The following is a 14818-nucleotide window of genomic DNA, read 5'->3' as shown; positions in this document are numbered from 1 at the left end:
AATAAGGAATTACATGTACCATTATAATTTTGGAATCTTTCCATTTTGTCTTTTAAAATTGTAATAATGCATAATAAAATCAGATGAGGTATACCGTATGTAAATGACACTTTCTTAGCTTAATCTTTATTTATTTTAGAGCATTACACTTAGGACCCTCTCCAATGAAAATACAACTTTATATCAATGGAAAGCTGAATAAACGTAGAATACAAATACAATATAAATCTATCAAAATGTTGTCACTTTCAGTATTGCACAAAAGCAAATTAAAGTCTCATTTTCAACATCGCTCCTAATTACTGGTCAACGGGTCAAATTTGCTGCTATTACGATAACGACATAAGATGTGAACCCGGTCGGCTCGCCTATATAGCTGAAAAGATGAGCCTTGCTTGATTAATACAAAGTTATTATGAAAATGCGTACTCCACATAAGATGATGTCATCAAGTCGATTGCTAGTTTTTAGGTTGACAACTCCCGATTTTCAAAGCTTTAGATTTTAATTTTTCAGTGAGCAGTTACTCCTCTGACAAAAAAACTAAATAGCATTTACATTTGTAATCAATATTATTGTAATTTATGGCTTATAAGCTTTCCGTTGATATATTTATCTATCTATGATTCATCTGTCTCATTTTTTAATTCCGATAGGGTCTTTAACATTTGTATACATGTATTTATTTATACTCCTATCATAATGCACATTTAGCACAGTGTGTAGGTGTTTTGAGTGACCAATGGATATTTACTGTAATTTTATACATTTCTGAATTTTCATACAAGGTGCTATTTATTCTTAGATAAAATGTATTTTGGTTCTTATGTTTCTAGTCATAACATGTGTTCAAACTTTGCTGTAGTTTGATGGTTAGTTTTACCTGAATGTCAAGAAAGCATGTCTAAGTAAGCAACCAGGGGACCGACGGCTTTATGTACTCTCCGAGGGACTTGGTAAAGAGGATTGATGCCTTACCAACGAGCACTAAGACAATGACTTAGTTTCGAATCCGGGACCTAATGGGCCATCACATCTTCTTCATAGACTTTGGCCAGTTTTTATTGCAACAATAGAGGTGTCGTGATCGAGTGGATATGTCACCGGACTGTGGATCACGAGGTTCGTGGTTCGAGTCCCGCAGCGGCACTAATGTCCTTTGCGAAGACATTAATCTACTTTTGCCACACTCCACCCAGGTGAGATAAATGGGAACCTGGTAGGATTATTCCTTTAAATGCACTGTGCGCTGATAACGGCTGCCGGAGCTAAAGCTAGGGTAATAAGTTCCAAAGCTCTTTGAAAGCGCATAGAGAGTTAGAGACATTATTATCAGTAATCAAAGTGATGTCACATCATTTTGTTAGTGATGTCAAATTTCACACCCACTTATAAATTATTATCCTATGGAGACTTCAGTTAAAAATGTATATGCAGGAGAATTTACAACCAGCATCGCAATACTTGAAAACTTTGATTTGACCTACCGTATGTTCTTGTCGTCAGCAAAGATGCATATAGCCATGTATCTAGTCGAGCATGTTTTCTGAATTGTACAGTAATAGCATATTCGAATTGGTATTAAAAAGAAAAAAGGTTTTGGATGGAAGATTTCTGGCAAAGTTAGTATTTTGAGATATGTCAAAAGAGGAGTTGAAGTTATTTATTTAGACCATTTAATTAAACAAATGTACGGGAACCACACCCAGAAAGTATGGCATAAACATGCCATAACTATCTAATAATTTCCATTGGTGAAATATAATCCCATTGCTTGTTTACTTGGTTTGCCCTTTTACAAAACAAATTAGTGAATGATGATTGTCATTTCGAATCTTTTATATTTATCTTATTCGTGGCCTTAATGTATCATTTGTTAACCCAAATGTGTATAAAAGAAGTGCCAAAAGTGACTTAAATGAGAAATAGGAATTTGTATTGATTTGCAACTAATATGACATAATATTAGAATCTTAACAGGTTAGTTTTGTGTTCAAAGCATTGTATTTTTTATAATCTGGTAATGTACTTACAATATATTTGCACTTTCATACATGTACATTTTCCATGTAGTTGTACTAATTTATTTTAGAGAAATTATTTATTTGGCTGACCAAATGTATATGTTCATGTAGCATCGTTGGACGTATCTATACATGTGTCTAGGCAATTTATTTTACCTTTCCCGTAATTATATAAACCCAATTAAACTGTATCTGTAATTATAATTTAAATGATGTTTATATCTAAATTAACCACATTTTTTTGCATCAGGCTATTCATTATACAACAAAATTGAAATGATAGCAGTGATATCAAATGGACTTCCATCTACCCCCCCCCCCCCCGCCTTTTTTGAAAGTAAGGCTATCCTGTAGAGTTATTCTCTTTTGTGACAACTTCAAATGAATAAGTTATTGAAGAGGATACGACTATATTGGTGATTACTGTTGGATATTGATAAATTTATTAACCAATTATCAAGCATGTAGCCCCAAAACAGATTCCTTAGAGTGTTATGGGGTACATTCAGTTACTTGAATGACGATACAACAGTTATGTGCAATCATTCTTTAAAATGCAATAATAATGTAAAGACAAGTACATGAAATTGCCATTACGTTTATTGAAAATATGGAACTGCCATTTAAAAAGGTTACAAAGGTCTTCCAATAGTAGCAGAGAATACTAGTGGTAGTGCTATTTAATTGAACAACATTGTCGAAATATAAATTTATTAGTATTATAGATATCTTTATATGCTTTGTTTTGTATGTATTAATAATATTTATAAACTTGTGTTGGGAACCATATTTCGGGTTATGTCCGTCTTTCTGTTTTTTCTTCTCCAAATCTCAATCTTTCTTTATATATATATATATCTGTCTGTCTCTCTCTCTCTCTCTCTCTCTCTCTCTCTCTCTCTCTATATATATATATATATACATTGCCCTCTCTCTCTGCCCTCTCCATCTCCCTCCCCCTCTCTCTCTCTCTCTCTCTATTATATATATATATATATATATATATATATATATATATATATATATATATATATATATCTGCCGCTCCCCTTCTCCCCCTCTATCTGTCACTCTTTCTTTTTGCCCCTTTTTATAAGCACATACTCGGAGGTTGGAGAATATGAAGAGAGAGACTGACATATATCTAGAGAATGAAGGGGTGTAGAGAGAGAGAGAGAGAGAGAGAGGGGGGGAGAGAGAAAATAGTATAGGTCCATGGTGAGAGAGATGGAATGAGCGAGAGAGAGAGAGAGAGCAAAGAACTTGAAGAATTTTTTTTTTATCGAAATGTATAATAAAGGGAAGTGGGGGGGGGGGGGGTGGAGGGTTGTTTGTTCTTTCCATGACATTATAAAGAACAACAATATACCTCGTGCATATTAATAGTATGCATGAGGTAAATTGTTTCAATTTTTTCATCTATCTATTATCATATTTGGGACCAAAATCATGAATGAGAATTTATAGTCTAAATGTACGAAATCACAATGCAAAATGAAATGCAACACCGCACTTATTTTTCAGATTCGTAAACTGACCAGCAATTTAATATATATAATATACATATCCACTTCACATAAATAAAAGCTTATCGGGCCAGCCCTTAAATACAGACATGAAGAAACATCAAATACAAGTAATATAAAATATTTAAACAAAAACAGATTACGCTTTACAATAATGACCTTACTGTTATAGTAACCGTATAGTTAAATATATTGGAAGCACAATGGTGGAATGACGAATTTTTATAATGCAAAATTAATTCAATAAATATCGTATTTAGAATAATTATAAATAACTTAGAAACTATTACACATGCCTTTGTGCATGTCCATATTACAATATTTGTTATTAATACTCGTATGACTTTTACTAGTTATTAAATAGGCCTACTAATGATGAAAATTCATTGAGTCCAGCTCTTTGCGTATTAGCAATTCTTTATATTTTGCTACATTGAAGGTACTATGTCCCATTTGCAGGCCAAACAAATGAAAAGGTTAAATTCCAACGGCATTTAAATTAGGACTTCCCTGAAAAAAAGGGGGGGGGCCTTGAAAATGTCTTTAAGTGGGAAAATAACGACTATTAGTTGTTGAATCGACTTAGGAGCTATAGAGCCAATAAGTAATAGTCTTGATTTTCAGAATATTATACCGAATGGTCGTACGTTTTATGCTGCGCAAATATTCAATAAGTTTAATTTTGGCCATTACAAGAAGTGGGTTATTGATGTACAAATGCTGACGTACGCTTTACAGCTCATTTTATATATGTTATTACCAAAAAGAAAAAAAGCCAGTCAGTCACTCAATCGTGTCTGACAGTGAAGTCTAGCAAGTAAACGGGTTTCCTCAGTGGCGGATCAAGGGGGAGGGGGCCCAGGGGGCCCGGCCCCCCCCCCCTTGAGAAAAAAAATCATGTAAAATCACGTGATTTTTACTTTGGCACTCAAGGGGGGGGTGCAAATTGAATTTTTTTTTTGAGGATCAAAAAAAAAAATGTGCTCACTACCCCCCCCCCCCCCCCCCCCCCCCCCCCCCCCCCCCCCACTGAGCGAATTTTTGGCCGGCGCGTTTTTCAAATTTTCGGGAGCAAAAAAAAAAAAGTTGGGCCCCCTCCCCTAAAAAATCCCGGATCCGCGCCTGGGTTTCCTTGCATAGTATCTTTACGACCTAACAATTAACCGCTACATTTATAATCCGCCGCGACTCAATTTCTTGTGTCGAGCATTCAAGTACGATATAAAGTTTTATTCATGTTAGTATATTTTACTGTTTTTAGTCGCGTTTTACAAAATCAGGCCTATACAAATGAGATCAAATTATTTGTTAAAGGTAAAGGCCAGTTATGGTCATGCGATTGCATTGTGAAAGAAACGTTGTGGAATCGATCAGAAAAGGTTGATCATCTAGCATCTAGCATCTGCAAGGTTCTGGAATCATCAAAATGATAAGAAATTTGGCCTATTCGTTGTAAAGTTACAAGCACTATACACAGAAAGATGTATATGGGACTACCCTATATCTCTCACAGACCATGAGAGAAACAAATTTACCAAATATGTGAATTAGTAGGCGGTTTCCCGGCAAATTTTTTATCATCATGTATTAGTCAAAACATTTTCTTTCACATGATTGGTAATGAGAGCTTCCATTTCTTTTTTTTGAAATTGGGCGTTTCCAATACTGGTCTTTACCTTTAAAGCAAATAAAAGCTACTTAATTGTTCATTATCTTAATTTTTTATACCGATTGATTGTTTGGGATACAAGAATCAGATTGGCTGCTGATCGACGTAGCATTGACAAAAGTCCGAGCTGAAAGATTGATAATTGCATGATCAAGTAGGTGGATTCCAGCCACTTTTACAGTATATAACATGAGTTTTAGAAGTATTTTCATCATTTTCATAATTTCATCAGTAGCTATATAGTACTCGTATTATGATACAAATATTTATTGCACACAGTCGCCATCTACATCCTTCCTTAACCATTTCAGGACAGGATTTATTTTAAGGGCTGAATTGATCACATGTTGTTCTTCAAATTGGCAACAATAACAATTTTGAGTTATCACTACATTGGTCTAATAAAATACAGTGTCTCTAAAACCCGCAATATCTAGGCGTGGGAACATAGTAAAAAAAAAGTTGTTAAAATAACAAATTTTGATCGAAAATAATGATTTTGAACCTCTAAATGTGTTGCCGATTTTGGGAATTTGAAGCACATTTTCCTCTGTAAAATTCCAGGCATCAAGAAAAGTGAATGCAGTGTGCATCAATTCTTTGCTCTTTATATTCATGCATCTGATATATTTTGTAGGGCTCTTAGTGTACGGTCTTGATTTGCGAGCCAAAACACAACATGTGAAATACACACTTCATTGTCAATCATTTCAGATAAATTTGCAAAACATATTTCAGCTTGTTGGTGATACAAAAAAAGATCCATTCATTCGAGAAAAGAAATTAATTCCTAATGAAACCCGATAAAAATGTATTACTTTTTTGTTTACATGTTATGTGTCAGTGACTCATACTTGTTCTTTACGTCTTCCTTTATTGCTATCGAATTCAGTTACAATATTTTTGCATTTTGACACTGACTCCTGTAACAATTGCTCCGCGGCGATTTCCAACACTAACCCAACTCTAACTTTAAACCTGAATCAAATATTATAACTAACCCTAACTTAATCCTAAACTAAAAACCTAGTTGCAACCGTCACCCTAACACTATACTTTTTACGAAATATAAAAAAAAAACAGATTTCGGAGTATCCTTTTCATATATCTGTTTCATTCTGTCCCGAAATGGTCCAATAAATCGCAGCATCTCTAGAGGCAGGATGATGGCAAGATCAAGTTGGTTTATGAAGACGACAATGATCATCGCTACCTTCACACATCGGGGTCATTCGATGTCGACGGCAGCATTTTCTCTTTTTCTTGATCTTTTTCCTGGTCGCGCTTTTTTTTATGGTAGAAGTACTTGCAGATGAAAATGTTGACAATCAGGACAATGACTACGGCGACGACGAGGGCCCCGCCTACGATCAGGAGGTATTTGTCGTCAGCGAGGAACAGCAATTTGCCGGAGGAACCATTCGGATTGTGATTGTCTGTGCACAAAATGGAAAAGTTTATTTGGTTTAGATACAATTGTTTTTGCAGTCTATATGCACAGGGTAGTCTGAAATACAGATATGATAATGAATCAATGGAATGTTACTTTTCTCTCGAGACAGACACCTCTAATGTCTAATCACACACGTACATGTTATTTTCCCTCCCTCCATCCTTTCACTTTTTCTTCCATTTTTCGACTTTCCCTTTCTATGTATTTCCAATTTTATACCTTCCTGTCCTTTTTGTTTCTGTTTCTCTCCTCTCCTTTTATTTCTATCCCCTTTAAAATGCCCTTTCTCCATTTTGCTCTACCTTTTTGTCTTCTCACTCTCCTCTCGCCTCCCACATTCAACCTCCCTCCTCTATCTTTTCCATTTTACCCTTTCTCTTCTTTTTGCCTAGCCATTTTTCCGCCCTGACATGTATATATTGTAATAAGCCAATCTCTAGACGATGAGATTTGTTTAAATTTTGGTCATTAAACAGTAGTGAAAATGATAACCAAATCCGATGCTCAACTTGATGGCAGCAGTGGGATACGGACCCACACCATTGAAATAACTACACTGTTTATGGGAAACTTTTTCACGAAACCAACTGAAGTTCGACAAAATCTCAATAAAAAGCGTGTTTTACAATATTATCACTCCTTTCATCGGGATGTAAGCGAACTTGTTGGCATAAACTTATGACAGTTGCATGAAATGGTGACCATTTTGTTGTTCAGGCGCTCTCTCTCTCTCTCTGTCTTTAACTATTTTCATATACTTGCTCCAATTCTTTATCACTTTTAAAGCAGTTTCCTTCATCTTTCATTGGATTTGATATTAAAATAGGCCAGTACACGATCATATCAACCAAAAGTCCACAAGCTTGCAGTTTATAGTAATCCTTACCTGTATTTTGCATCGACGATGGTTTATTCGTCCTTTCTCCCTCTGTCTGAACTCCACCTTCATCCACCAAGTCTGGAAAATGAAATAATGCAAAACGCATATTACAACAAATATTGAAATTAGTGTCAATTAATCATATCCTTTCGTATACCTGTAAAACTGGGTTGTAGAGGTGTTGTACACGAGTGGATAAGTCACCGGACTGTGGATCACAAGGTCCGTGGTTCAAGTCCCGCAGCACTAATGTCCTTTGGCAAGACATTGATCTACATTTGCCACCCTCCACCCAGGTGATAAATGGGTACCCGGTAGGATGCGAAAGCTAATGTGGTTAGATTAGCAAGTGTGCGCATGTAAAAATGACGCCTGGCTGGAATGCTCCCCAGGGAGTGGAGAATGTGCATACATTGCGTGCGGGTAAGCCTGAATCCAATGACCGGGGTAATAATATACTTATCTGTAAAGCGCTTTGTGAGGGCCTCCGGTCCTGAAAAGCGCTATATAAGAACGAGCTATTATTATTATTATTATTGTACCGCCCCCGCTAATTATTCATCCATGGCAGGGTCTGATCCATGGTTTTAAAAAGTGGAATTGAACACGGGCATCAACGTGGATTTTTTTTTTCTTCTTCATTAATTGGGATGACAATAAACACAATAAACTATTTATTTTGGTCCTGATTTTCTCAAAGATTTTGTTGTTGTTGTTGTGTCACTTGTGTGTGTGTGTGAGACAAATCCAAGATCAAGTAACCTTTCTTTGCAGTATTAGGATAAAACTAGGCCTATAAAATCAGGCAAGGTAGGATCTACGAGGTTATGTTTCCTTACAACTTTTCTTCATTTACCTTGTGGCTGTCAAATAATCCAATATCGGGAGTTACGAGGATGGTTTTGCTAGATTTGTTCTTTCTGGAAAACATTTCGCTTACGTTTATTCTCTTTTAATCTATTCATTGATTTCTTACAAATTATATAAATGAAAAAGAAAGTGTCTTACTTGTTTGATCAGCCGATTTCGTTGTATCTTCCTTGAATCGCGGGTCTGGGACACAGGCCTTTCTACCCTTGTCAAAGATATCGGTTGCTTTAATACAAGATGTTGTGCATTGAGTATCTATCATTCTAGAACAATTAGACAGGGTGCGAACGCCATCGAGGCACTGGCTACAGAACAGGCAGTGGTAGTAGCTGTAAAGATAAAGAAAGACAAATTAAAAAGATGAGATAGACCATTCGAAGGGAGTTCACAATAAATGCAAATTGGACGCCTCTGTTGTTGCATGAATATCAGGAAGGAGATTCTTGAAGTGATAATATAGTACATGCAGTTTTCTTTTCAGTGAATTAGGTTTTACGCTCTTGAAATAAAGTTGTATACTACCTAATAACACTCTCGCAATCTAGTCATCATTGTCATTATAAATTAGTTTTTTAAACGACAATTAATACCATTTAAAAAAAAATTCTGGTACAACTATTTTTACTCTGGTTGAGTTTATATCTCCGTAGCTCACCATACATGAACGTCATTGCTTTTAAAACTGTCATAACCTTTGAGAATGTCTTCTCTGTAAACCCTAGAATAAAATGGTTTTAAAAAGACGCCAATTGTATAGTCACACTTAGCACATAGTTATGCACATGAGAATATGTGTCAAATGAAGAAACTAATCTGTTATCACGTTTTTACAGCGCGTTTGTCCACCTAAGTGAGTCATTAGTCATCTTCGTCTCAAGTACCTCATTGTGTTGTACCCTCCAATTCTTCGTCACAAGTACCACACTGTTTTGTACCCTTCAATTAGTCATCTTCGTCTCAAGTACCACACTGTTTTGTACCCTTCAATTAGTCATCTTCGTCTCAAGTACCACACTGTTTTGTACCCTCCAATTAGTCATCTTCGTCACAAGTACCACACTGTGTTTTACCCTCCAATTAGTCATCTTCGTCTCAAGTACCACACTGTGTTGTACCCAGGCGCGTACACATGGGGGGGGGGGGGGGGGGGGGGGTTTAACCTCCCCCTTTGGTATTTTTCTGTGTGTAACCCCCCCCCCCCCTCACCCCCCTAAACCCCCCCCCCCTTGCAAATCAGCCAGCCGCTGAATAAGCCGGGGGGGGGGGGGGGGGTAAGAGGACAAAAAAAAAAATCCCATGGCTGACCTAAAAAAGCTGACCTTACCCCCCCCCCCCAACGGAGCAAAATGTCAAATTTTCAAATTTCGAGACCAAACAAAAAAAAAAAAAATTCCCATGGCTGACCTAAAAAAGCTGACCTTACCCCCCCCCCCCCCCCCCCCCCGGCTTATTCAGCGGCTGGCTGAGTCGTTGCGAAATTTTAGGCCCGATTTATAAATGTTAAAACCCCCTCCCTTGAACAAATCCTGCGTACGCGCCTGGTTGTACCCTCCAATTAGTCATCTTCGTCTCAAGTACCACACTGTGTTGTACCCTCGAATCAGTCATCTAAGAGCACATAATTTTGTTTTTATTTTTTTATTTTTTTAATTTTTTTATTATTATTATTAGTATTATTATTTATTTATTTTTTATTTTTTATTTTTTTTATTTATTTTATTTATTTTTTTTTTTTTGGGGGGGGGGGGCTAATTCGTGAGAAAATCTGTAGCGATTCATCCAGCAGGTGAATACGCTGGAGGTGGGGGGGGGGGGGTGATGGAAAGAAGAAAAACTAATTTTTTTTTTGGTGTGGGCGAAAACAAAATTAGTTGTTCTTCTTTGGGGGGGGGCCGCTTTTGTTTTTTGTTTAAAAAAAGGTTAAATTTACGTTATTATCCTATTTTTTAAACAGTTTTTGGGGCTAGGGGGAGGGGCAGGTCGAAAAAATCGCCACGTGGATCCAGGATGTCTTAGGGAGGGGGGGCCAAATTTGAAGTCAATTTGAAATTTAGTGTGCTGAAATTTAAATTTCGTGCGCCAGGGGGGGGGGGGGCATCTCCAAAAAAAGGTAAAATTTACGTGTATTTTGTGCGAATGACTCTGAATGTGAAGCCTTTAATTTCTTCCGCGAACTTAAACAAGGAACAGGAAATTCTACAACAAGGGAACTAAAGGGAACTTGTCAGAAGCTGACGTTTACTACAGTACAAAGAATATCAAAACGGGGTTTGTCATGACGCCCACATATGGTTGTCATTACTATGAACTTGAATGCCGGAAATGAAACCGTCGACCCAGGTCAATTAAACAGTTCGGAAGAAGCATAGATCCATTTACATGCAGTTCATAGTAAAAAGGGTGTTGAAGTTAGTGGTTTAGTATAAGGGTGTGACGAATTTCTTATTTGTGATCATACATTACCATAATATTATAATTTGTTTCATATCAATGTTCATGATTTTGATTGCAAGTTTGAATAGTTTATCTTCAAAATAATGTAATTCAACAGAGCCATTGACGCAATTATGATCTGGATTAGAAAGAAAGGTGACAGTTTTTGAAGTTTTGCACTACGTAATCGCTGTCGCTATATAGATTTAACTATACGATGACCTATGTTTATAGCTAAAGAGCATTGTTCAATCAGATCTCACTATTGACTTGTGTCGTTCTTTTAATCTATTTATGAACTTGACCGATGTTCTAAGCCTTTTAAGGCGTAAATAATGGAAAGATCATGCGTCACAAGTTTCCCTGGAAATCCATTTGTTCTGTTAGCCGAGAACCCAGGCCTAGAAAATACATTTCAAATGAATTTGGAACATGCAGGATGTAAAACCAGTGACGTTGGTACGTGTAGTCATTGTCAAGGTAACCTTTATTCATATTCAGTGGAGCATTTCCAACAATAATTATTCTGGCAAGACCACGCAGTGAACAATAGTTGTCAAGCAGGCGTCACGCCATAATTTTGTTTTAAAAAAAACTTACATAGTTAAAAAGATAAAAGTGAGCGAAGATTTTGGATCCAAAGTTTTGTTCCTTTCTTTTCTCTCGACATGGACGTGTACACTTTCCATTCAAAGAACAGAGGAGAGGGTGTTCGATGCACAACCGTGCAACACCAAGAATTACACAAACAAACAAACGAAACTCTATGGCAACTTCAATTTGATAATTCAAATCATTGATTTTCTTGTATATTTTAAGATGTTTGTAATGAAAATAAAATAATAGAACGAACTACAAAGTTAATGATAGTTATTGTGGTACTTCCAAATAAGGCATTCGACGAATTTGACACGAGATCGACCCATATTAAGATCTAAGGGTGTGGTTCTATCTGCTTTTATGGCTTATCATATTTCAGCAACTTCAGCACTTTGTTCTATAGATTCCAGATTATAGCATGTCAGATTAAAAAATCCCAACATGAAGCAAAAATAAAGATTTACCTACGTCATTTGACGTCAATGATACCGTGATTATACCTATCCACACAATGGAAAAGCAAATAGTAGTACATGTTTATTGTATAGAATTCTATCAATAGATATTACCGAATGAACAGTGTTAAAGTAGTTTTTGGAACAGTCTATCAAATCAGGAGTTGATCAGTTTATAGTTGCAAAAAAGGTACAAAGACATGAGCATTAATACATTTGCTGTTTCCATTGAAGTTCTTTAATTGAATTTGAATTTATTAACAACATAACACAATGTTACAAATGTATTCAAGTGGGTAACAAAATAACAAAATTAAACAGATGATACATCAAGGTTTCATCATTGTAATTCCTTCGAAAAATGATAAACTGACTCTATCTATCACTTTATCACTGAGTTTCAATATACCCCTAATTTTACATAATTGCCTTTGTCTCTTTATGAGCATAGAGTTTGTTTTCTTTAAGTTCATTGTCAACTTGTTAACAAAACACCATTTTTGGACTTCCACAAATTTTATATTTACTTCATTCATATTAATTTCTTTCTGTCTTTTATCAAAAGTATGAAATAGATTTGAATTATCAGCAAATAATCTAAATTCAAAATATTTAGTAGAAGATGGTATATCATTAATATATCAAAAACAAAGTGGACCCGAGGACTGAACCTTGAGTGACACCATAATATGTTATCCTTCTCCTACTTGATATTATTTCCTTGTAGCATAAGACTTGCGATCGATTTGAAAGGTAACTTTGAAACCATTGTAATACTATTAATTACATCTTAGCAGGAAAACTTGATAAGTACAAAAGAAGCCCATTGCTACACGAATATTTTTCCATGCAATATATTTGTTTTGGTTGTTGTTGTAAATTTGATACGTCAGCTTAAAAGTTTTAAATTCATCGTCATAATTGAATAAATAAAGTTTGTCCAAGTATACAGGTCCTACTTTTGGGTTGAGAGTAGCTGGCAGGGTAAAACCATCATGATTATGGACACAACTCAAATTGTAAATGTGTCTGAATACGACAGACTATTTTTGTAAGATTTATATTTGTAAAGCTATAGATCAAACTGCTATCACTTCGTTCCAGTCACCTGATTTCCAAAGTTCATTCATTCATTCATTTTCTTTTGTCAGTATCTAATCGCCATTGTTGATACACCGGTCTGACGCAAATCAATGTACGCAAATCTGTTCTTTGCAAATAGTTTTCTTTTAATTGTATTGGCTGTGGCTTCCGTTAAATTTAACATAACTTTTGATATCTCAAACCAGGCCATCAGACTTGGTGAATAGTGTTTCATGTATAAATTGAGGGTTTACAATCTATTTTACAAAACATTGGACCTGCTTTTAGGCCCACACAAATAGCAGTCTACTCTTTAGGTCAAAGGTATAGAAAATAAGTTGTTTATTATGAACATTTTAAATAATGCAAGTTTTGCTCAATGTGACACAAATTTATAATAACTTTGGTTCTTTGTGAGCATGGAATCTCCTTTCCTCTCTTCAGATTGTTTTGTGATCCAGATGATAAAAAGTTCATTCATGTATTCTACGTTTGTGATTTATAGAATCTGCTGTAATAAATATGTCCTACAGTGTGGACACAGTGTCTTAACATTGTCAATACTGTGAAAGTGTTGTAAATTGTCACTGTGGAGACATTGTACTGCAGTTTGCTATGTGACCACATAATGTCAAACAAGGTGTCACTACACTGTGAACATTTGTGTTACATTAACAATATATAATCACAGAGTGTCAGTAGTGTATAGACCACAGTTGGCCATGCACAGTTTGAATTCGTTATTTTCACATTGCCAGCGTCGTGAAAGTGTTGCAAATAATCTCTGTTTTCACACTTGATGTGCTCCCACTGTGATTCCCTCTGTTGCCACACACTGGGAACACTTCCATAATGTAAACACACCATGTTCACACCAGTACACTGTATCACATACGTACACCCAGTCACACAGTGGAAAACACTGACATGAAGACACAGTGTGAACAATTTGCCAAAATAGTTTAAACTATAGCCAACATCATGAAATGTTCACAGTGTGGTAAATTGGTGTGCAGGATTGTTTTTCCCTTGATTTAAAAAGGCAATGATAGAAAAAAAAATGTGGAATTATGAATCAACAATATCAAATCTTCCAAATAGAACCGATGAAGCTTCACTGCAACACATATAATATCATATCCTTACCTTGAAAAATATGAATAACGATTTCATGCTAGAAAGGTGCGATCGATTCTTTAAAACCGAAACGCAATCCATTTTATCAATGTCAGGCAACAAAACATTATAACGAAAGGTCTAGGCCTACAACTTACATGTGTCTCGTGCCTTTGTGAGTGGGCTTAACTCTGACGTGATAGTCTCCCAAGCTTTCGAGTGGTATCTCGACCTCCGGCACGATCTCGACTCGTTCTCCACATCGGCACTCTGGATACTGTCGATGAGGCTCTCCCAGCTTGCAGCTTACCACCGCTTGGAGGTACTCGGGTACCGGCTCCTTCTCGGGGACACGTGCCCGGCCTCCTCCTCCGGCGCGCGAAGCGGTCCGCGAACACCGAGGCGAGGACGTGATTTACGCCCAAGCCCACGCACAAAAGAACACAAATTAATACTTTATCCATGATAAAAGTTAAGGCCCGGAGTTAAGGGGGTGACTAGTTTCTTCCAGGAGAGAAGATGTTGTTTGTTTACTATTTACCCTATGACTAAATTAATGTTAGGCCTACTATGAGTCACTGTGACATTGATTTGTAAATACGTGTTCTTCCAACTACACCTTCTTGCGTTCTGATAACTAATAATTTGGCGAGTGTTTTACCAAATGTAATTTCCTAAAAGTTTTCCACTTGTTCGCAGAGGTGACGTA

At 36.3% G+C, this 14818-nt stretch overlaps 1 protein-coding gene across 1 annotated transcript; it reads right to left on the bottom strand.

The window, feature by feature from the left end:
* Window positions 1-6137: 6137 nt before the first annotated feature.
* On the bottom strand, window positions 6138-14476 carry LOC100890708. The gene is made up of 4 exons (XM_030985515.1): window positions 14268-14476; window positions 8561-8751; window positions 7559-7630; window positions 6138-6655 (listed from the first exon to the last, which is right to left on the bottom strand). Exons 2-4 carry the CDS (start codon window positions 8682-8684, stop codon window positions 6435-6437), a joined length of 417 nt encoding a protein of 138 aa, XP_030841375.1. The 5' UTR covers window positions 8685-8751; window positions 14268-14476; the 3' UTR covers window positions 6138-6434.
* Between the last annotated feature and the right edge of the window lie 342 nt (window positions 14477-14818).

Source organism: Strongylocentrotus purpuratus, unplaced genomic scaffold, assembly GCF_000002235.5.
Source record: "Strongylocentrotus purpuratus isolate Spur 01 unplaced genomic scaffold, Spur_5.0 spur5_scaffold_15, whole genome shotgun sequence".
Lineage (NCBI taxonomy): Eukaryota > Metazoa > Echinodermata > Echinoidea > Camarodonta > Strongylocentrotidae > Strongylocentrotus > Strongylocentrotus purpuratus.
This window is presented reverse-complemented; position numbering and strand designations above follow the sequence as displayed.